The sequence below is a fragment of the Megalops cyprinoides genome, chromosome 10 (genome assembly GCF_013368585.1).
Source record: "Megalops cyprinoides isolate fMegCyp1 chromosome 10, fMegCyp1.pri, whole genome shotgun sequence".
In the NCBI taxonomy this organism is placed as follows: domain Eukaryota; kingdom Metazoa; phylum Chordata; class Actinopteri; order Elopiformes; family Megalopidae; genus Megalops; species Megalops cyprinoides.
The window spans coordinates 22,311,559-22,332,674 of record NC_050592.1 but is presented as its reverse complement, the minus strand read 5'-3'; the positions used below and the strand labels follow the sequence as shown (position 1 = coordinate 22,332,674).

At 50.3% G+C, this 21,116-nt stretch overlaps 1 protein-coding gene across 1 annotated transcript; it reads right to left on the bottom strand.

Annotated features, from left to right (window-relative positions):
- Window positions 1-1,024: 1,024 nt before the first annotated feature.
- ptpn23a (protein tyrosine phosphatase, non-receptor type 23, a) lies at window positions 1,025-20,201 on the bottom strand. Its single transcript, XM_036538852.1, has 25 exons — window positions 19,964-20,201; window positions 14,312-14,386; window positions 13,458-13,585; window positions 13,165-13,241; window positions 13,022-13,071; window positions 12,759-12,890; window positions 12,537-12,617; window positions 12,004-12,135; window positions 11,709-11,756; window positions 11,514-11,570; window positions 11,097-11,155; window positions 10,581-10,660; window positions 10,261-10,375; window positions 9,761-9,826; window positions 9,490-9,635; window positions 8,925-9,230; window positions 8,670-8,824; window positions 8,152-8,303; window positions 7,592-7,771; window positions 4,619-7,109; window positions 3,942-4,126; window positions 3,559-3,663; window positions 2,981-3,119; window positions 2,547-2,660; window positions 1,025-2,462 (listed from the first exon to the last, which is right to left on the bottom strand). Exons 1-25 carry the CDS (start codon window positions 20,045-20,047, stop codon window positions 1,854-1,856), a joined length of 5,766 nt encoding a protein of 1,921 aa, XP_036394745.1. The 5' UTR covers window positions 20,048-20,201; the 3' UTR covers window positions 1,025-1,853.
- Between the last annotated feature and the right edge of the window lie 915 nt (window positions 20,202-21,116).

The following is a 21,116-nucleotide window of genomic DNA, read 5'->3' as shown; positions in this document are numbered from 1 at the left end:
TAATTACCTTACTCAAGGGGGGATAACACTAGTGCCCCTGAAAGCTTCTGATAACCCGCATAGTTTTCCAAGGTATGCCTCATTGCCACCACACTGGGATATTGAAGGGAAGAGACCTTGTGACCCCATGTCAGCTATGTTCTGGAACAGGGATTATTGCTCGTTTTTAACATCTTACCCTCCTTGCGCAATGCTTGTTTGTGAATTTGTAAGTCGAGACACGCAAATGAGGTTGCAACATGGCGCTTGAAATGAATGTGGAGATAAATGCAAATGAAGTTGCAAGAAGAGATACATTCAAGCGTGACCGAAAGAGGAGACACTTGCCTTCCATTCAACCCGTTGATCTATTTTTCAATGGCAAATCAATTGCAGCACAATTACACATCTGTCGTGTGTCCTTGCGGTCTCATTTGAATTTATTATCTTGTATATTGCGTGCCTCCTCTTGCAGACTCATTTGCATTTGTCCCCTCTTGCGTTCTTATTTGTATGCGTCACATCACAAAACCTTGGGTAGGAGACCCGCTTTTGCAATGTGTTCAGTGGTGAAAGTCCTTCATATTGAGCTCTGTGGTTTGCACAAGAATAACATTCTATACCAACAACCACACATTTGACGTTAACAAATTGCTTGTCTTGATGTCAAAGTTGTCCTTGGTCTTGCTTTCAGATGAATCAACATTGCTAACAAAGTGATTGGTATTACTTTCAAACCGTGTTGTCCTGCGGTCAACGGGATACAAGCTGCAAGCAGGAGGATTAAATGTTAGAACAGCTTGCCAACTTCATGACCACATAGCCACCACAATGAGTTATTCACGAGGCCTCATGTCAGCTACATTCTGGACGAAGGGGTTAACTGGTGTGCTAACCTTTGTAGGACAGACTGAATCAGAAATGTTTCCTGTGGGGGAGTTTGTACTTGAACAGGGCTATAAAATCCTGTCTGTGAGAGCAGTGCCACCTGTCTCCAACAGCCTCTAAATGGATTAAGATTTACAGAGAACTCAGAGACAGCGACTTCCAGGAGGTTTACTTTAATTAAGATGTATTTACATTGTTACAGAAAGGAAGGAAATATTCACTGCATTAAAAAGATGTGTTACGATTTCTGGTCTGCTGATCATTGGTGCGTGTGCATGATATTAGCAATAAAGTGAGAATCTCTGGTCTATTCATTTACCAGCTACACTTCCGTTCTACATACATACATACAGATCAAAGCCATCCAACAGCTCACACGCAGATCACTGTAGTGTGGTGCACGGCAACCTTGACGACAGGCGAGCCCTGGGAGACCTCCATCGACCGCGCTGCCAAGGTCAGCCGATGGGATTAGAGACATCTTTTCACTGTTAACTCATCATGTGTGGGCTGAGCTGTTACTGATCTGAGCAGTCCATCATCACCATCACCATCATCATCATCATCATCAGGAAGCAGCTTTGGCGCACTTATCTCTCTCCGCTGAGTTCCGTACCCTGAACGGGACCGTGCTGCAGGCAGGAAGCGTGCCGCCTGCACGTGCCCACAGTGCACGGACACCACTGCAAGTGCCACAAGAGGAGAGCATGCTGGGACAGAGGGCTGTGACTGGGCAGACTGTGAACTGCGGCCGGGAGAGGTGGAGGGTAGAGTTTGGTGGCACAGCTGGACGAACAGACTTAGACAGACAGACAGACAATGATGTGGTCCCAGGGACACAGGCCATTTCCAGGGAGAAAGGAGGGGGGGGGGGGTGGACAGAACAGAGGGGTTACACAGTTGGACTGACTGTGTGCTAAAGGGGGAACAGACAGAGAGACAGAGGGAGAGAGAGTGCAGAAGGGAAGCAGAGACGTGGCTCAGGCTCAGGTCTTATTGAGCGTCCAGAGCGGGTCCAGGTTGCTCAGGGGGTCGTCCTCCGACTGCGCCACCTGCAGGCCCAGGCCGTCGTGCGGCTGCAGGAAGCTCTGCTTGCTGATGCGCTGCTTCCCGCGGCAGGCGCTGTCCAGAGTGAAGGCCTCGGGCGTCAGGGAGGCCAGCAGCTCCAGAGAGGAGGAGGACGAGGAGGAGCCCAGCGCGGGAGGCAGGGCCGGAGCCGGCGCCGGGGAGGGGTCGGCGTGGTGATTGGCTGTGGCGGAGGCGGGGTCGGGCCCGTCTAAGCCGTTGCCGTTCTCCTGATTGGGGGGAGGGGTGGAATGCGTCTTCTCCGGGGAGGAGGGGGGCGGGGGGCTGAGGGAGACGGGCAGGGACTCACTGGGAGGGGGGTCTTGGGTGGTGGGTGCAGGGCCAGGCTCCAGGTCTCCATGAAACAGGACATCAGCCAGGGCAGAGGGAGGCAGATCCTGGCCTGGATCGGGCCCCTGCTCTGAGGCACCGGGGGGTCGGATGCTCAGCTTGGCGATGGTGGCCTGGATGGAGCTGATGGGCATGTCCCCCCCGAGGACAATGTCCTGGGACTCCTGCCGTGAGTAAGGCTGGGGCAGGCAGACAGAGGGGGCATTAGAAACGGTCCTTCCCCCGTGACTGAGTCAGAGACCCACGAAGCACCAGGGTCTTACCTTTATGGCTGTGTTGTTAGTGCTCTTGCTGCTGGGGGCAGTGCAGATGCCGTGGCGTTGGAGGACCTGCTCGGCATGTTTCAAGACGGCCTCATAGCAGAACTTTAGGTGCAACTGTGGAGGAGACAAGCCAACCTCAGTCACCAACTGCTGCTGTAACGACCTTTCGTATCAGTACTCAGCCACAGGCTTTATTTCCTCCTGTTCAACTTTAATGGATACACTTATGCTCTATTGCGCTGGAAGTCACTCTGGACCTCTGGATGAGACCGTCTGCTAATGTAATGTTGACAAACCTATTGTAAATCGTGGGTTTATGTTATGTTTACATTTTAAATTTAATTTAGTCTCTAAGTTAAGCAAAGCCTTCATGTGGCACCACATGTTCTGCTGCTCCCACGTCCCTCCTGTCACAGCATGTACCCAGCTCTCACCTTCTCCTGCAGCATGTTCTTCCTCTGCTGCCTCATCTTCCTCACCAGCAGTGGCAGGTCGGGGATGCCATTCCCTGCCTCCAGCTCCTGCAGTGCTGCATACAACAGGCAGAGGGCGCCGGTGCGGCCCACACCAGAACTGGGAGATACAGAGAAGACTGTCACGCACACTGCCACTCAAAAACACACAGCTGACTGCCCACATAAACTGAAAGCAGTGGCCTAAAACTATGTGAATATTGATTGAGTTAATATGTTGTTATCTATAACTGCAAATCAGCTTTTTTAATCTGAACTGGCCTTTTCTAGTACTTAAGAATTCATCTACTGCAATTTAACCAGAATGTTTGTATTACATATTACGGGAGGGTTTTTTTTTCCTCTACCCAAATTTTTTCTCAGGATACAAGTAGACTTGACTTTTTTGTTTTGAAAATGTGACCAGCTGAATCACTACTGACTTGCCTTACATCAGCTGGAAACACAGCAGTACCCTGCACACACCCACCACTTGTACCTCAATCACTGAATCACGGAAACAGGCCTAAGATGTGTTAACCCTGACCCCTCCCCTATACCTGCAGTGCACCACGATGGGAGTGTGCAGGGGGCGCTGGTGCAGGTAGTGTCCGTGCACTTCCTGGATGAAGCGGATCAAGTTACTCTTGCTGTCTGGGAGGCCCCTGCAGACAGAGAGAGAAAGTGGTCACTCACAACTGCATGCCAGGAGGTCAAAAGCAGGTGTGTGTCTGCTTCCCACAGCGCCAGTGTGGAGTGGTAGGACCAAGCCTTATAATGTTGCACCCCTGACCCAAGTTCAGGAATTTCCCCAGTAAATATCCAGCTTCACAAATATGACCTCTGTAAGGTGGACACGGCCGCACGTAAATTACATTAATTAATACATGATTAATACTGCCCCCTAGCAGTGTGGGGCGGTACTACGATTCAGACAACTCACAGTTCAGGCCAGGAGGTGAACTGCAGGTGGATGACGGTGCGTTTAAGGCTCTGGTCGCGGTACTGCAGGCCGATCATGCGCTCCACGTGAGTGGGCGTGTTCTTCTGTGTGGTGAGCGTCAGAGTGATGGGGCCCTGAGAGAGCTGCTGGCCCCGCTCCAACGGGTAGTAAGGCAACACCTTTTGCTGGAGGAAAAACACTCAGTTATGCATTTGGTAAGATACACACATCCCTTCTTCTGGCAGCTGAAAACATGTATATACAGTACCAGCCAAAAGTTCAGACACAGCTTTAATTCTTTATTTTTACTATTCTCCATATTAGATACAATAATAAGACCAATAAAGACCAATTATCAATACTAGGAAATCACACAAATGGAATTACGCAGTGACCAAACAAACAAATGAAAAATATCTTATATTTTAGATTCTTCAAATTAGCCAAAAATATTTTTTTTAAAAATAAATTTTTGGAAAGAAATTCATACACAAACAAATATAAATAGTGAAGTTGATGCCTAAGAAACAAGCTCCAAGCATTTAAGCACAAGCCTTCAGATCATAACATCTTTGAAAGCATGTTTCCCATTATCTTAATCAGGTGTGTTCAAACGTTTTACTGGTTCTGTAAGTGCTGCTGGACTGTGATGCTCTGCTGGTCCGGCTGGGCCGTACCTTCTCCAGCTCCTGCTCTGACACCAGCATGACCACCAGCGACACCTTCTGCTCGTACACCATGAGCCAGAAGTCTGCGGCGGTGCCGGTGAGCGGGGCCTGGGTGGCGATGATGCGCGGGCAGTACGGCGACAGGTCCTCGATGGTGCTGGCGTTGATGTAGTCATCCTTGCCGGACTGCAGCACCACGCGGTTGCGGTCGTAGGGCATGATGTCCTGGTGGCGGTTCTTCATGCTGTAGCAGCGGGCGATGGCGATGGACAGCTGCCGGGCGTCCTTCTCCTGCAGCTCCTGCAGCTCCTTCCAGCGCAGGTCCAGCTCCGAGGGCGCGCCGGCGTCCGGCTGCGGCCGCTCCAGGGACTGCACCGCGGCGCGGAAGCGCTCCAGCTCGGCGCACAGCCGCGACACCCGCTCCGGCGCCTGGTAGGGGTCGCCCTCGATCAGCCGCACGCCCTCCGGCTTCTTCCTGCGCTGGCCGTCCTGCGGGTCGGCCTTGGTGGGCAGCAGCACGTTGGCAGTGGCCTTGGGCCCGCCGTGCTGGCTCTCGGGGCTGGAGGAGAGCAGGTCGTCAGTGCTGGAGCTCTGCCGCTGGAAGAGGGAGTCGGACGAGGTGGGTGGGGAGGAGGAGGCGGCTGGCGGGGGCAAGGGGGCTCCTCCCACCGGGGTGAGGGCTGGGGAGGGCCTCTGGGGGATCAGCCCCAGGGAGGGCGGTCCTGGGGATGGGGAGGGCGAGGGGACCGGCGACGGCGGGATGACATTCGGCGGCTGAGAGACCGGCGCCGCCGAGGAGGGAGGGATCATGTGCTGGGGGAGGGGCTGGGCCCCAGGGGGCGGTCCCATCGCGGTGGGGTGCTGCAAGGGGCCGGCCGAAACGGCAGCGGCCGGAGGGGCCGAGTAGCTTGTTGGGGCGACGGAGGGGAGGGGCTGGGGTGCCAGAGGCTGGGGCTGCTGGGGGGTGACTGGAGGAGCCTGGTGAGGCATCATGGGAGCGCCCCCAGGGTAGCACATGGCCCCGGAGTGAGGGGGGAGGGGCTGCTGGGGCATTCGGATGGGAGGCTGGGGCTGGGGCAGGTGTGGCTGTCCTGGGTGTGAGGCAGGGGGTAGCTGGGGCTGGGGGGAGAGGTGAGGCTGGGAGGGGACAGAGGCAGGGGGCAGCTGGGCTTGAGCCGGGAGAGGAGCTCTAGGCATTTGTGGGTGAGGGGCATGGGGCGGTAGCTGGGCCTGGGAGGCAGGGGGCATTTGTGGGTGAGGGGCATGGGGCGGTAGCTGGGCCTGGGAGGCAGGGGGCATTTGTGGGTGAGGGGCGTGAGGGGGTAACTGGGCCTGGGGAGCAGGGGGCATTTGTGGGTGAGGGGCGTGAGGGGGTAACTGGGCCTGGGAGGCAGGGGTTAGGTGAGGCTGTGGTGGGTGGGGCCCAGGCATCACGTGGGGCTGAGAGGCCAGGGAGGCTGGAGGCAGGTACCCCGCCTGGGGCTGGGAGGGCAGGCCTACGCGCACCTGTGGCGGGAGCTGCCCAGGAAAGGCAGGCTGCTGGAAGTGAGGGGGAACAGGCTGCCTGGGCTGGGGCATGTAGTGGGGGTACTGCGGCTGGGCTGGGAGCGGCACCCGAGGCCCATGGGTGGGCTGTTGGGTAGAGGCAGGGCCAGGTACGGGGGCAGGGCCAGGGCCAGGGGAAGGACCCGGGATGGAGGCAGGGCCAGGAACAGGGCCTGGAAGGGGCTGGTAGTGGGGCTGCTGCTGCCCTGCAGGGTGAGGGAACTGGGCGGGAGGCTGGGGGAAGGGCTGCTGCTGATGCACAGGTACGCCAGGCTGCGGAGGGTACTGCGGGAAATGGCCCATCTGCGGAGGCACCGTGTACCCGGCAGAGACAGCGGGAGGAACAGGGTGATGAGGGACCGGCGCTCGGAGAGCGGGCTGCCCCGGGGCTGGGGTGTAGCTCGTGATGGGTGTCTGCACGCTGTCCACTGTGGTCGTGGAGGGACGGACCGGCACGGCGCCCCCCGGTGGGCCGGGCTGGGGCTGCGGGGGAGGCAGGCCGTAGCCGGAGACCGGGGGGTGCTGGGGGCCCTGGGGAAAGGGGGGCTGTGGCTGCTGCTGGGGGAGGGGCCCGCGGGGCAGGGCAGCAGGGAAGCCCTGAGGCTGCTGGGTGGGGAAGTGCGGGAGCCGAGCCAGGACTTCCGGAGGGGGGAGGTGAGGGGGGAAGCGGGGAGGGGTGTACATCGCCGCGCCCGGCCAGTGCAGGGGGGACCGTCCCGTGCCTCCGGGGAGGAAGGCTTCGGGGGCAGGGGGGCGGGTCCCGGCGGGGAAGGAGAAGTCCGGGGGCATGCTGCGCAGCTCCTCGGGCAGGTCTCCTCCCAGGCTGAGGATGGCCGCGCTCAGCTGCGCCAGCTCTGGGTCCTCCATGCTGGAGGCCGGGTCAATGTCTGACGCCTTCTTCTGCAGGGGGGGCTTAGGGGCCGTGGGTCGCGGCGGGGCCTTCTTCTGCAACTCTCTGACGGAACAGAAAGAGAGATCAAGAGATGAGGGGAACAAAGGAGAAAAGGAGAAAAAAAAATAGATTTTGGATGTGCAAATCTGAGCAAGTCTTATCGACAACAACTACAACATGTAAGTATGCAAAAAGCGCTAGGGCGCTGTTGTTGTACTTTTGGGTAACGCCCTTAACCCACAATTGCCTCAGTAAATATCCAGCTGTATAAACAGATAAAATTGTAACCTACTGTATGCAACTGGCGCTAGATAAGAGTGTCTGCTAAAATGCCAACAACATAATGCAATGTAACAGACTGCACTGTTAATAAGCGTTTTTGGTTCTGTGCAGGACCGGGGTACGGCAGTACGACAATTCTGGGTTAAGTACCTTGCCCAAGGGTACAGCAGCAGTGCCCCCGTGGGGGATCGAACCGGCAACCTTTCGGTTACAAGTCCTGCTCCTTAACCACTACGCCACACTGCCGCCCTCTCGAGCAGTACCTGTCCAGCAGCGCCTGCCTCTCCTCGTCCCGCGCCTTGCACACAGCCCTGGCCCTCTCCAGCAGCCGCGAGGCCTTGCCCTCCAGGTCCTCGTAGAACTCCTTCCCCTCCTGAGACTTCTTCATCAGGTCTTCATAGGCCTCGTAGGAGGCCACCAGAGTCTGCACTGTGGTGTTCCACCTTCCAGCACAGAACAGAGACACGTTAGGGACAGAGCAACACGGCACCCCCGGGAGGGTTTAAATACGGCCTACATAAGCATTCACGCATTTTAAGCACACAGATAGAAGAATAAGAATAGGCAAGAAAAACCACTTTGGATCGGTGTCAGTGTATACAGATGTTCCTTTTGAATATTGTTTTTTTGCAAGTAACTTTCTTTCGGAAAATCTTCCTCTACTGAAAATTCTGTCCCTTAAACCTATGTGATTGCATATGGTTTTTCATGGTTTTGAGGAGCATGCAGCTACATTGAGGTTAATCAGAAACAGTTTTGCGCCTGATGATGGCAGTAGCTCGTATGCCTCGGTTTGAGCGACACAGACCCCCACCCAACTCACTTGTGCTCAGTGTCAGCCAGGCTCTTGCGCACGGAGGCGTACTGCACGTTAGCCTCTGTCAGGGCCTTCAGGATGTTCTCCTGAGCTGCCAGGTTCTGGTCGATGTACACCTTGACCTGCTCGTACTTCTTCAGCTGCTCCTCAAACAGCCTCTGAGACAGAGACAGACAGAGAGAGGGATGGAGAGTGTCAAAGATCACAGGTCAGCTGGTCATTCAAAGGTCATTGTAGAGGGAAGTTATTGCTCACAGTCATATTACTACTCACTAGGCCAGACTCTCATGTCCACCTTTACAGCATCAGTGTCGTTTCAGCACAGCCTACCCAGGCTGCCAATCCAAAAAACTTCGTGGTTCACATAATATTTGCTCACTCTGGACATAAGCTGAAGAGATCTGACTGTCAGTGGTGATTGGAGTGGAGAGCTGGGTGTTTGGGATGTTGGTGAGGGGGAACTGATATGCACACACAATCACACCGCGTTTGTGAGTGTGGCAGTCTCTGGGCGTGGTGCGTACTTTCATGTCGGCACGGTCTGTGGTGACCAGCGCGGCGGTGATGTCGTCCTGGTGGATGAGTTCCCGCAGCTGTTTCTCCAGGGAGCTGCGCTGGTCCCGCATCTCCTGCACCTTCCCCAGGATCCGCTTCATACACTGCAGCCCCGCTACCTCCTCTGGACAGCAGGAGGCAGAGAAAAGCAGGGTCAGGTACCACCTTCACCCCCACGTTCACACACACCTTCCCCAAGGACTTTGCGCCCCTCGCCTCCTCACCCTCGCTCAGTTCGGGGTGGGGCAGCGCCTCCCGCAGGGTGTCCAGCGGCCCCCCCAGCAGCCGCAGGTTGCTGATGTGCAGGTTCATGGCTCGGTGCAGCTCCGTGTTGGTGAAGCTGGCCTTCTCGTGGGCCTCCAGGTACTTGGCCAGGTCCCGCCGCAGCTCCACCAGGGCCGGGGGCGGGGGAGGCACGGCCTGCTTCCCCACCACCTCCTCCAGGCTCCGGTCGCCAGCCTCGTCCTCGTCCAGGACGTCCCGGATCTCCCGCAGGGAGGCCTCCACGTCCGTGAACACGCCTGACAGCGCTGCGGGGGGAAGGCGGGACAATTAGCATTTCCACCTTCAGCCAGAATGACTTACATGGGTTTTACAGCTAACATGTGGTAATATTAAGACCAAGAACCCAGGACTTGCTGGTTAAATGAATTTATGTTTCCCACGAAAATACAGTGCATAAAAGTGTGAAATAATTTTTGTTATTTACTTACAGTTATGACAAACTGCCATGTGTGTATGTGTGTGAGAATTAGATGCCATATGTGTGTATCTGTTACACAGACGCACTCTGCATGGACTGGATCAGGCTCTTCACAGTATCAGGTCTCACACTCAGAGCTGCACACTTCTCCATCAGCACCGGGGGGATGTGGCTGTACATGTCCAGGTTATCCACTGTGTCGGGGTCCAGACACAGGGAGTCCATGAATTGCCTGCGGAAAACACACACACGCACAGACACACGCAACATCAGCTGGTCTGCCTGACCAACACCCAGAGAGCAGAAATGAAGGTCAGAGATCAGATCTGCAGTGTAAGAAGCCCCCTGCACACTCACTCCAGGGTCTCGTTCTTGCTGTTGATCTTGGCCATGACGTCCCGCAGCAGCTTGGCCTTCTCCTCGCTGGGGGGGGGCGAGGGGGAGGAGGTACCGGAGGAACAGAGGAAATGGCAGGATATGAGGTCAAAAGGCTTTTCGGCTCTATTCAAACTCATTACATTCCAAGGCTCCGGTTAGAATTACCATACACACAGCTTTAGGTGTCGCAAAGTCAGGATGTCATAAAAGATTATGGAATGTGCATTCTTTTTTTAATTAGCTGTCTGCTGACAGCAGGTATCTTCTCACTAAGGCAAACAATATGAAACAATAACACATGCCACCTGAAAAGATTATGGTTCAATGTTACAACTTAATTTCAGGGCTTGCCTCAACCAATCAAACCCCACCCGAGATGATAGTCCACATGCAGAAGAGGAAATGTGTCTGACCACAGTACGGACACCAAACACTTGGCTGTAAATGTTGCCAGAGGCAGAGCTAAGGGCTTCCCTCACCTGTAGAGAGAGGAGGCCTCATGGGCAGCCATTGGCACCAGTTTGGAGAAGATATCAGGACCGGTGACACTCGGGTCAGTGGGGTTCACTGGCAGGGCCTTCACCAGGGGGGCACCTGTGTGGAGATGAGTGGGTGGTGAAGTATGCCAAGGGGATGGCTGAAATCAGTTCAATTGTCCCTGGTTGCTCTGGGGATGGTCTAATAGAAAGTCCATAAATATGCAGACAAGCTTCATGGATGTTCTCAGTGGGGAATATGACAGGGATGCAGCTTTTCTGTCCTTTCAGTCAGTAAAAGGAGGCCTGTGTGACCTCAGTACCTTTGACAGAGGGCAAAGTGTCCAGTGCAGGGACAGACTCATGGTAGATGAAGTCATTGTCCTTTTTGGCAGAGTTGAACCTGGAAGAACCGAGCAAATAATCAAAATGAACAGTCACACTCCCTCCACATGCACCTTATCCAGGAGATCATGCAATGAGTATTACTTTTAAACCTTACACATCATGGAACCCCCTTATCAAAGTGCTGAATGTGTACTCACACACGCACACGCACACGCACACATGCACACACACCTCGAGTTCTGGTGTTTTAAACTGTAAGCACTCAAGGTATTACTCCACAATGGTCCCCCAATTCTTGAGAATATAAAATGACTGGAGATGTTTCCCTCTGAGACACTAAAATCAAATCTGTACAGTCCACATGAGAAAACAGTGCAACAAGCCGAATGGAAACACGCGGTTAACATTTAACTTTGGGAGCATCTAACTGCATAGAGAAGTTAATGGCGGCTCCTCGTGGCACCAAACAATGCGGCTACAATGCGTCTTACTTTCCCCCGATGACATCCATGGTGAATCTTAAGGCTTCCTGCACACTGTCTGGCTGACCCTGTGGAGAACGAGAGAGAAGCAGAGAGGGACGTAAGGAGAAAGAGAAACAGAGAGGGAGAGAGAGAGAGAGAGAGAGAGAGAGAGAGAGAGACAGTGTATCATTTACTGCACTTATTCCATGACTAGATGCAGTCATGGTAGGTCATCTACAGACACGCACAAACAGGCCGGCTGTCATAACACAGAGATTAATTCAAATAAACACACTGCTCAGGAAGTCTATGAACGAAAGGGTGATAAACATGGCAAGGGAACCTGACAGGAAAATCCCTGTAACATCTGTCAGAAACAATCAGGATGCTGGACCATAATAACCTCCGAAGCCTGCTCTTTCGGAGGGGTTGGGGGGGGGTTACCTTGGCCAGCTTCACTGCTTCACTCAGCTTGTCCAGGGAGCTCTGCAGGTAGGCCAGCTGCACCAGAGAGAGAGCACACAGGGTTAGAGAGAGAAAGCAAGGATATGAGTTTGGAATTTGAGAGAGCAACGTAGAGTCTGAGCTGTAAGACACTTGCAGAAATGCCATCTCTGAGAAAGGGAAAAGGAGACTCACCCTCTCCCCGTATTTCTGCTGCTCCTCCGCCTGCTTCCCCATGTGCAGCTGTAGAGAGGACAGAGGGATTATGGGAGAGGAGACACTTTTTGTAAAACCATGTGTGTCCTGTATATAAGCTGCTCCCCACTTCAGTAAGATGATGAAGCAGTTTAACATCACACAGAAACACCAAGGTATCTGTCAACCCAACTTTCCTATTAGTCCCTGAGTACACTGAGACAACATAAAATAAACCATCTGGAGATATTATTCCTACAGTCTGAAAGCGGAGCGCGAGTCAGCGATGACTCACATGGGCAATGGCGGCAAAGTAGTAGATCTTCATCTGAACCAGTTTCTTCCAGTCCTTCTGAATCTTCCCCAGCAGAGAGGCCGTCTCTGAGTTCTCCAGTGCCCGGCATGCCTCCTTGTAATAATCCACGACCTACAGAGGCCGACAATAAAGGGAAAAACTCAACCAGCTATAGTGTAGCAGGAGGGCAGCTGCAGACTGAACTGAACAAATAACAGGGCATTGTGACGTGTAAAAAAAAAAGTCTTGATTTTTCTTTTTCATTCCTTTTAGATCTGTGTGCAAAAGAGCCTGCATTTTTCCAAAAGTGACCCAAAATCAGCTGTGTCGCTAACTTGTCCGGCTGTTATGATCCAAGTGTTGTGGCCTAGGACTGATCTGTGCCTGATTTCCAGTATCAGTCAAAGGTTTGGACACACCTGATTAAGATAATGAGAAACACACATTTAAAGACAGGTGTGTCTAAACTTTTTACTGGTAATTCAGGATGCTCCAGCTGGCAATAACACCTGGGAGACAGGCTGCGGACCTACCTGTGCACTGATGCGGGCCACCAGGAAGCTCTTCCTGTTGTCCAGCATGGACTTCTCCAAAAGACACTCCTGCGCTTGGCCCTGAACCAGGAGGAGAAAAAAGTGTAACCATAACACCGTAACAACCATACACAGGTAACCTAGAGAAAGTGAAGGAGGAGCTGCCACTGCAGCGGCGTGTGTTAGCATAACAACCACACAAGCCAGTGCGAGGACCATTACCAGCATGAGGTTGATGTTGAGGTTGAGGATCTGGTGGCTCATGTCCACGCTGAAGTTGTGGCTGAAGTGATCCCGCAGGTAGGAGAACGCCCCAGCCGAGCACTGGAAGTGAGTGCAGGACACCTTCATACCCTGAGAGCAGAGAGGGACGGAGGATGAGAGACTTTAAAGGAAAATGACCTCTGACTGAGCCGAGCTATGGAAAGACAGGGGGTAGGAGACACATCAGAGAGGGGAGAGTGGGTCTCCGTTTCCGGGCTCACCTCCTCAGACACCCTGTTATCCATGGCTCCCAGCATTGAGTGGAGAGCACCTGCAAGAATCAGACAACGGAGGGAGGGGGGAATTAATACTTACAGCTAGACACAGGGAATAACATGCTCTGTGCAGAGTGCCCACCACTCACCAAGGTTGTAGAGAATGCAGGCCTGCTCGTAACTGATGTCATCGTGCGTGACTGTCTTTCCAGAGAAAATCTCGGTCCTGGGCGGGAAGGAAGGGCAGAGTGAGCGACAGAGGCAGCATGAAAGAGAAAACAGGGAAGGAGAGAGGCAGCGAGTAAGGAGGAAGGAAGGAAAGGAAAATCTGAGTTAACAGGTGAGACTCATGCTTGGTCCTTGGTGCGTATGTGTGAGTGTGGGTGTTTGGGTGTGTGTGTGTGTGTGTGTACGTGTGTGAGCCTGCAGGTGTAGAACTCACCAGGAGATGGGCACGGCAGCCTCCTGACCCGAACCCAGGGGTACCCGACTCTGTAGGTAGTGCAGCTGACCAAAGTACTTCCGCAGTGTGCTGCAGCCCTCGAAGTCCCGCGTCACGTTGACCGCACTCTGTTGGGGACACGCACAGAGAGCGCACACATGGTCAGAGAGAACACACACACAAGCGCACACAGGCAGCCTCTGAATAAATCCTCAGCTCTATCCTTAATTAATTATGTATGTTGACTGGGCCAGAAATGTCCTATTTTCACTGTGGAGAGTCTTGAAATAGCAAGGGCCTGAAGCCTACTGCTGAGCAAAGGCAGTGTTCTGGATGACTCTGTAAGTGTGCATGTGTGTAGCACTTGTCCTGTGCCACCAATTCAGTCATTTTCTACCATGACTCTTGCAAGTGGAGTTTCTCATCTCTCTCTAGAACACTGTACAGTGTGTTACATCACAACCTGTAATGATATGCAAATTAATATCCCAGAATTTTTAGAATTAGGTAAAATTTAGGTAAAATATAGTAAAGCACATGTATCATTCACAAAGGTAAATGTGCTTCTGATCCTTAGCAAATACAGCTTTATAGTTGACCACTGTGCCTCTCCCCATAAATGTGTACATTTATAAATATTTAACAATTAGCAATTGTAACTATTTTACTGCTTGTGCCCATACTCATACCTTTTCTAAAGCTCCTTCTCTGGTCCCTCCCTTTCAACCACCCCTGCCCTGTATTACACCACATCTCCTCATCTGCCCCCATCTCCCTCTCGTCTCCTACATCCCATCCTAACCCTATCCCCGCATGGCCTCTCCCCGTGTCAGGCCAATCACCCCCCCACTTGCCTGGCGCAGCTGTTCCAGTTTCTTCAGTTGCTCATTGTAGTTTTCTGGATTCTCCCCGTAGTTCTTCAGAATGAACTAGGAGAGACAGGAGAGGAATAGGCTAGGTCAATGAACCATGCCGGCCATGCAAAGTGCGGGTTGGTTTTGGAAATTGCCCTTTGAGAAAACCACCCTGTTTCCATGAGAGTGAACAGCTCTGAGCCACAAACACACGCTGGTGTCATTCATGCCGACTAAACACTGACACGTCTGACTGACTTTCCCTGGCCTCTGGCTGGAGTTGAGGTCTATTTCCAAACTCCTGGAAGAGTCAGGATAAAACAGTACGGCAGGATCAGGTGTGTCGAACACAGAGTCTGCTCACTGATTCAGCAGCACTGATACATTCAGCAGCACATCCTGGATAAAGGAGCTGCTGCAGGCAGATCTAAATCACTTATCAGTCACAGACGGGAGGTCATTTTTGGTGTAAATATTACATTGGCAATAGCAGAATTTTCCACTGATATTAACCAAAGAGGATGAAAGTGAACTATGAGATTACACTTAAAAATAAATGATAAATGAGGAACTAACCCCTACTCTAACCCTGACTGTGGCATTCTGCACCGATTCACCCCGAGGAGCCCGTTTCAGTAAAACTCTCAATGGCCATCCCATAATGCACTGCTGCTTGCCTCTATTGACAATCTATCCATTCACAGTGCAGAAGTGAGTCTCAGGGGTTAAACGAGTGCATCTCGCTCTGCAGATGAGCCAGGCAAGTCAAGAGGAAAAATAACAGGCTTTGTGTCCTTAAGATTCCCATCTGCATGCCAACACAGCCAATGATGTGGAATGTTACAGTTTTGGAAGAATACAGGGTATATTTTCACAACCCTCTGTCACACTGCTATGTATCTTCATTGCGATTATCTTCCACACTGTCCCTGGACATATGAGAACTCTCTCTTCCTGTTCTTCACTCCCACTGCCTCTCTTTTTCCTCCCTCCCCTCTCATCCACTCCTCCACAACGACTTCTCAGCAAGAGGAAGCCTGAGGCAAGGCCGGTTTGCCTGGAGCTTTCTAGAACTTTGGGTTCTAGAAACAACAGGAACAGGAAGTACAAATGACCTGCTTTGCTTTATCTAAAGCAGGAGGAGCTAACAGTTATTAAACACAAGCAGGTCAGCAGCTATTTTTGAAAGCTTTTTTTTACAGCATGTAGAAATGAGTGGGATGCATTCCAGACTGGGGCAGAGGGCAGGTGGGGACAGCAGAATCTACACCCTTCTAACCCACACAAACATCAGGTGAGCAGGCAGAGCACAACACAAACAGTAAAGCCTCAAGCAGCAAATGCTCCAGATATAGATACGACACGGCTCCAAGAAGGCCTGTGGTCAAAGGAAAACACAGCCTGCTCAGTAAATCCCCTCCTTAGCTTTTCTCTCAGACTTGCTGAAGCCATGTGATGGTGACATCATCCACAAACTTGCCCCCCATTGGAGGGTGATGACATCAGCTGGCCAGGCTGTTTCCAGTCTAGAGTGAGCTCAGGGAGAGAGGACCGAGTCCAGACACCAAGGGAGTGGCAGTCAGCGAGAAACATACTACACATGCACACGCATGCACACAGCATGCACACAGCATGCAGACAGCATGCACACGCACGCACACACACACCAACAAATGAGCTCACATGAGTATACACACGCTCACACACATGCATATGGACACATCTAAACAAGCATACTGAATCACATAGGAAGCACACACACACACACACACACACACACACAATATACACAATCACACACATACATGCAGACAACATGTAAAAAACACAAAACAACAAACACACAAAAGTGCTCACATGCTCTGTGATGTGTGTATCCCTATTCCATACATGTACACAAACAGAAACGAACCACCAGCAGAACCACACAGGCACACACACCTATTCACAGAATGCTCTCCTATTTACTGTTAGAACATTCAGGTAAATGCCAGTAGCCGACCTGCCCAAATTAAAAATGACAGATTGACTGATGAACACACCATCACCACCATTACTTTTCACTTTACTCCTAGATTAACTAGGGGGTGGAGGGTCACTCACACGCTGTCAGCCTGTATTAGGGCCTTCAATACAGGGATGCCTCATTAAAAAAAATAAAAATTAAAAAAAACTATCTGAAGCACAACACACAGGGTCAGTTCAGTTCACCACAGACTGTGTGTGCATTGAAGCCTCATTCAGACCATTTCAGGAAAATTCAAGTGGATGAACAACATTCATTAACTTCTCCTGCAACTTAAGCATTCATTAAAGAATGCAAAGACATTCTGTACAGGGAAATATTAAAGACCACAAACAGTTCTAACAATGAAATACTATTATAGTGCCCATACAACGGTTAGAGCAGCCAGTGGCACTATGAGTGCACCTTATACCTTGCAGGCTAGCAGAGGACAGAAATGGCTGATCCCACAATGGGAGGAAAGACAGCAGCACTGCTGCGGTTTCGCTCTGGCCTCCTCTCACCGCAGTGGGCGGATGCTGCCCTTTTAACTGCACGGGAGATTTCCCTATCAAATCAGGACAGCGAGGATTAACGTAAAGGGCAGGCGGAGTGCGCAGCGAGTCGGCGAGAGCCGCTCTCACACAGGCGCTACAATAACCGTCCACTGAGGAAGCACGCCTGCAGTGCCACAAGTCTCCATTCCACGGCATATCAAAGACACCTCGACATCTCAACTGCCTTTCAACTGCAGGAAGTGGGGGGTGGGGGGAGAGACCCATCTAAAATACACACAGCTTCTGGCCTGGCCTTTTCAGACTCTCTTCAGGTCTGGCAGAGTTAAGGCTAAAAAGCTGGACATCCAAAAAGACACCCGTGAAGGCAGAGAAAATAAAGGCATACGTCTAAAACTTTGCAATACAAATTTGAAAGGAGTAGTAATGATAACAATTATTATAATCAATTGCATTTATATAGCACCTTCAAGGGTTCAACATTGATGGGAAGGGGACTTACCCTCAACCACAATCGATGTGCAACACCTTCCTTACCCAGCTTGACACTGAATGAGCTGCATACTAAAACTATACGCTATGAACAGAAGCCAGCCAGCATTATCGGACTATACAGGGAATGGCCAATGTTGATTTGTCAGCAGTTTTTAGCTGCTGGGTTGAAATGCGGTGCTTACTAAACTTCTATACACTGAAATTAAAAAAGTATGAGCAAAGAGAAACAGCCACAGTTTCTCATTAAAATTAAGCAGGCCAAATGCCAAATGCCAGAGGTAGAGTATGGCCAGTGACATGTTCACCAATGTAACTAGTCTGTTTTAAATTAATTTTAAGTTGACTTTTTTCCCCACTTCAAGCGCAGTACCAGGTGACTGAGAAAGTTCTGAGTGTTCACACTTCAGTTTTGTACTGGCCACAGACGCACAAATGCATTGCTCTTCATTGTGGTAAATTCAGTAGCTTTTAACTGCATTTCATTTGTGTTGTTTTTAATCTTCTAGGGGTATAGCGAGGGAGGCCATACCCAGAGGGCTGGCGCCAGGAATGTGTTACAAGGTCACATAAGTTCACTTCCTGAACACATCTATTTCCTCCTTTGAAACAGACATAACTAAAAGTATCATGATAAAGTATAAAGTCTTATATTTACAATTATACCGAAGAGTTTTGAGTTATTTTATTTATTTTTTATGGAGAAGCTTCTCCATCTTCTCCAACAACCAATTAACTTGACAGAGCATAAAATTTGTAAATGCAGTAGGATTTTTGTCTAATTATACCACAGTGAATCATGTTTATGCACATGACACATCTGTCATATTTGCGGGTATAATTTGGTATGATTCATGGAAACTTCATATGGAGTTGAGACCCTGTTCTCAGAGTGGGCTTCAACTACAATGACATGCAAATAGTACACCACAAAGCGAAGTCCGTTTATGGGGTTTTTTTTTCCACTTTTTTAGTATGAGACATACCAGCCACACTATAAACTAATGTACAGGAGGACATTAAGAGACGTGAATTTAAGAAAGTGATTACTAGTGTTTGTTAAAAGTAATGAGCTTGACAGTCACTCAAACAAATGAAAAATGTCATGCAGAAAGGAAGAAAAGAAAAAAAAAAAGTTACACCTCAGCTCTGTACTCCACATTAAGGACAAAGCGCACTGCAGTTAGGTGGGACAGAGACTGCTCAACGGAGTCATACAGCTTTGTAACCAGGCTGAGAGGGTAGACCGCACTGACATGACAGGTGTCATTTGTACACGTATATGCCGTGCGCACACTGAGGGACCTCACAGGCAAACACCGCGGCTGTGAGCTGAGGGGTGAGCCGCTCTTTGAGAACTCGGAGAGGATGAGCAGCTATTGGGGCGGCAGTGTAGCACAGTGGTAAAGAGCAGGGCCTGCAACCAAAAGGCTGCTGGTTAAATTCCCCGCTTGGGTACTGCTGCTGTACGTTTGGGCAAGGTACTTAAGCCAGATTTGCTTCAGTAAATATCCAGCTGTACAAAAGGATAACATGTAAAAATTGTAACCTGTGAAAGGTTGCTCTGGATAAGAGCGTCTGCTAAATGACAATAGTGTAATGTAATGTAATGTAACATAACTCTGAATGTGTTTGAGGGGATGGGGAGTGGACACCCTGCAGCAGACTTGCATAGCTCTGCTCCAGCACTGATGTTCAGCTGGCTCTAGGGGGAGGCCAAAGGCTGCAGGCTCTACTGCAATCGGGCTAGGGCCCACTGAGGTAAGTGTAGGACAACTTTGGGTGGGGTATAAGCGCTACTCCCAAGGCAGAAGAAGAGGAAAACAGCAAGAGAGAGCAAAGAAAGGATCACTGAAACAGTTACAGGCAAAGGGAAAGGAAAAATATGAGGTGAAATTAAAGCTAACAGTTATAGAGACACTACTGGTAATGGGCCTTGCCCCCTATCCACCGCTGCCACCATCCTTCAATATCAGTACAGATTTTGGCCAATCAGCTGTTCTCATGCCAAACTGCATCTGCTGAGTGGATGACTTGTAACTTCAGTTGTTCCTTTCTATTATTGTATTCGTGAGTACAGAGAGGCTTTACAAATACCCATTCCTAACTTTATTTTGACAATGTTATTCAAAACGTCAGAGTCTTGGTTCATATGATGCTCGACTTGTCATAGTGTTAGAGTGACAAGGAAGTGGAGACATCAAACCATGATCAAGAGATCAGAGCTAGCTAACGTTAGCTGTCCTGCTACACAGTTGTAGTCTTCACTGCTAGCTCGCCCTGCTAAACAGTAACAAACACAGGATTTCCTTGAGGGATGCCAGTCACCGTAGCTATAGCTAGATCGTAACAATCACAAGAGAGCTAATTAAAAACGATGCAGGGAAACTATCGACCATATTGTGTAGCTACACACAGAGGGCCTTATTTGTCCCATAGCAGCTAGCTCGCTAGCTGGATACACCGGTAATGTATTGACAGCAAGCTAGCTAAAGTTATTCCTGATTCCAGAAACAGACAAACTTAGCTGGATAAATACGCTTAAAAATCAGCTGCATTTCTTGATATCCCGCAACCCTTGTCCTCATGACTTGCGATTCCACCTCAGCCGCCCTGTTGCTTCATGTTCGCTGAGCTCACCTGCTTGACAGACGGGCTGAACTGGAACTCCCCAGCCTCTTTCAGATCCAGCCAGATCATGGGCATTCGAGGCACCGCCTCCATTGCGGTCAACCACTTTGCTGTGTCCTTTTAATAGACGGCTTTCTTTTCCGATCTTATATAAAATATGGGTTTTGTATCGCCTCCACAAGAGTTTTACTTATTGTTTTTATTGGTGCGCCTCGAACGTCTGTGTCACATCCCATTTACTCTCTTACAGGAAACTAAGGCAATTAAGGAGGTGACGTATTTAGAAACTTCCTCTTTGCGTTGAAGACTATGGGAAATGTAGTTTCGCCGAGATATTGCGTTGTGTGACGTCTCTGCCCGACAGATTTATGTTGTTACCATATCTTCTATAAGAAATGTAATATCGTAATGGGTAAATGAAGCTGTCAAAAAAATAAAAGGAAATACCAGCTCAGTGCAATTTTTAAACTTGTTTGGTGCCAAATGTCAAATTTATATATAATTTATATATTTTTTTATTATACACAGAGTAACAATCTACTTTCAATTCTCAAGGAACAAATACTCCTTGTAGAACTGCAGAGTAAAGTTCTTCAAACGTAAACATTGCTTAAACAAAACTGGCATATCAAATTAAATTAATTACTTTAAAATGGAAGTGATGCCACTTAACAAAGCAAGTTGTCTTTGCGCACTCTCCATACTCGCCCTGCTTTGGATAGCGTTATGCCCTGACGCTCGATCAACTTGCTGGTTTCTTTGCAAAAATGGATGGTATTGGATTGCCAACAGCTAAATCATATGAGTCTGAATAGTTGTTTTTGTCCAATATCGGAGCCACTCATGATATGCACAGTTGTCATTTAAACTCGATACAAGAGCGCCACCCGGGGAAAGAGAAGGCTATTGAGCCTGTTTCCATAGGAACAAAAATAAACACGGAAATGTGACTTTGGCTACGCATGGATGAGAAACAACTGGATTGCAGCACCACGTTTCGCCAATACATCTATGCATCAGGAACAAGGTGAAGAAATGCTTTTTCTCTCTAACAGTTGCTAATGTTTTATAATGTTTTCAAACGAAGCGTAAGAAAAAAAGTCTGCCCGGTCGGCGTGATTTGTTTTCCAACGTAGTTTAGCTTGTTACCAAACGTAAGGTA

What these genes read in the sequence shown, in the direction of transcription:
- ptpn23a (XM_036538852.1), bottom strand. Translation starts at nt 20,047, where the DNA reads ATGGAGGCGGTGCCTCGAATGCCCATGATCTGGCTGGATCTGAAAGAG. An exon ending in ACTTTGCCGCCATTGCCCAT is followed by an intron (nt 11,757 to 12,003) that starts GTGAGTCATCGC and finishes TCCTCTCTACAG; the next exon opens with CTGCACATGGGGAAGCAGGC. An exon ending in ATGGATGTCATCGGGGGAAA is followed by an intron (nt 10,661 to 11,096) that starts GTAAGACGCATT and finishes CGGTTCTTCCAG; the next exon opens with GTTCAACTCTGCCAAAAAGG.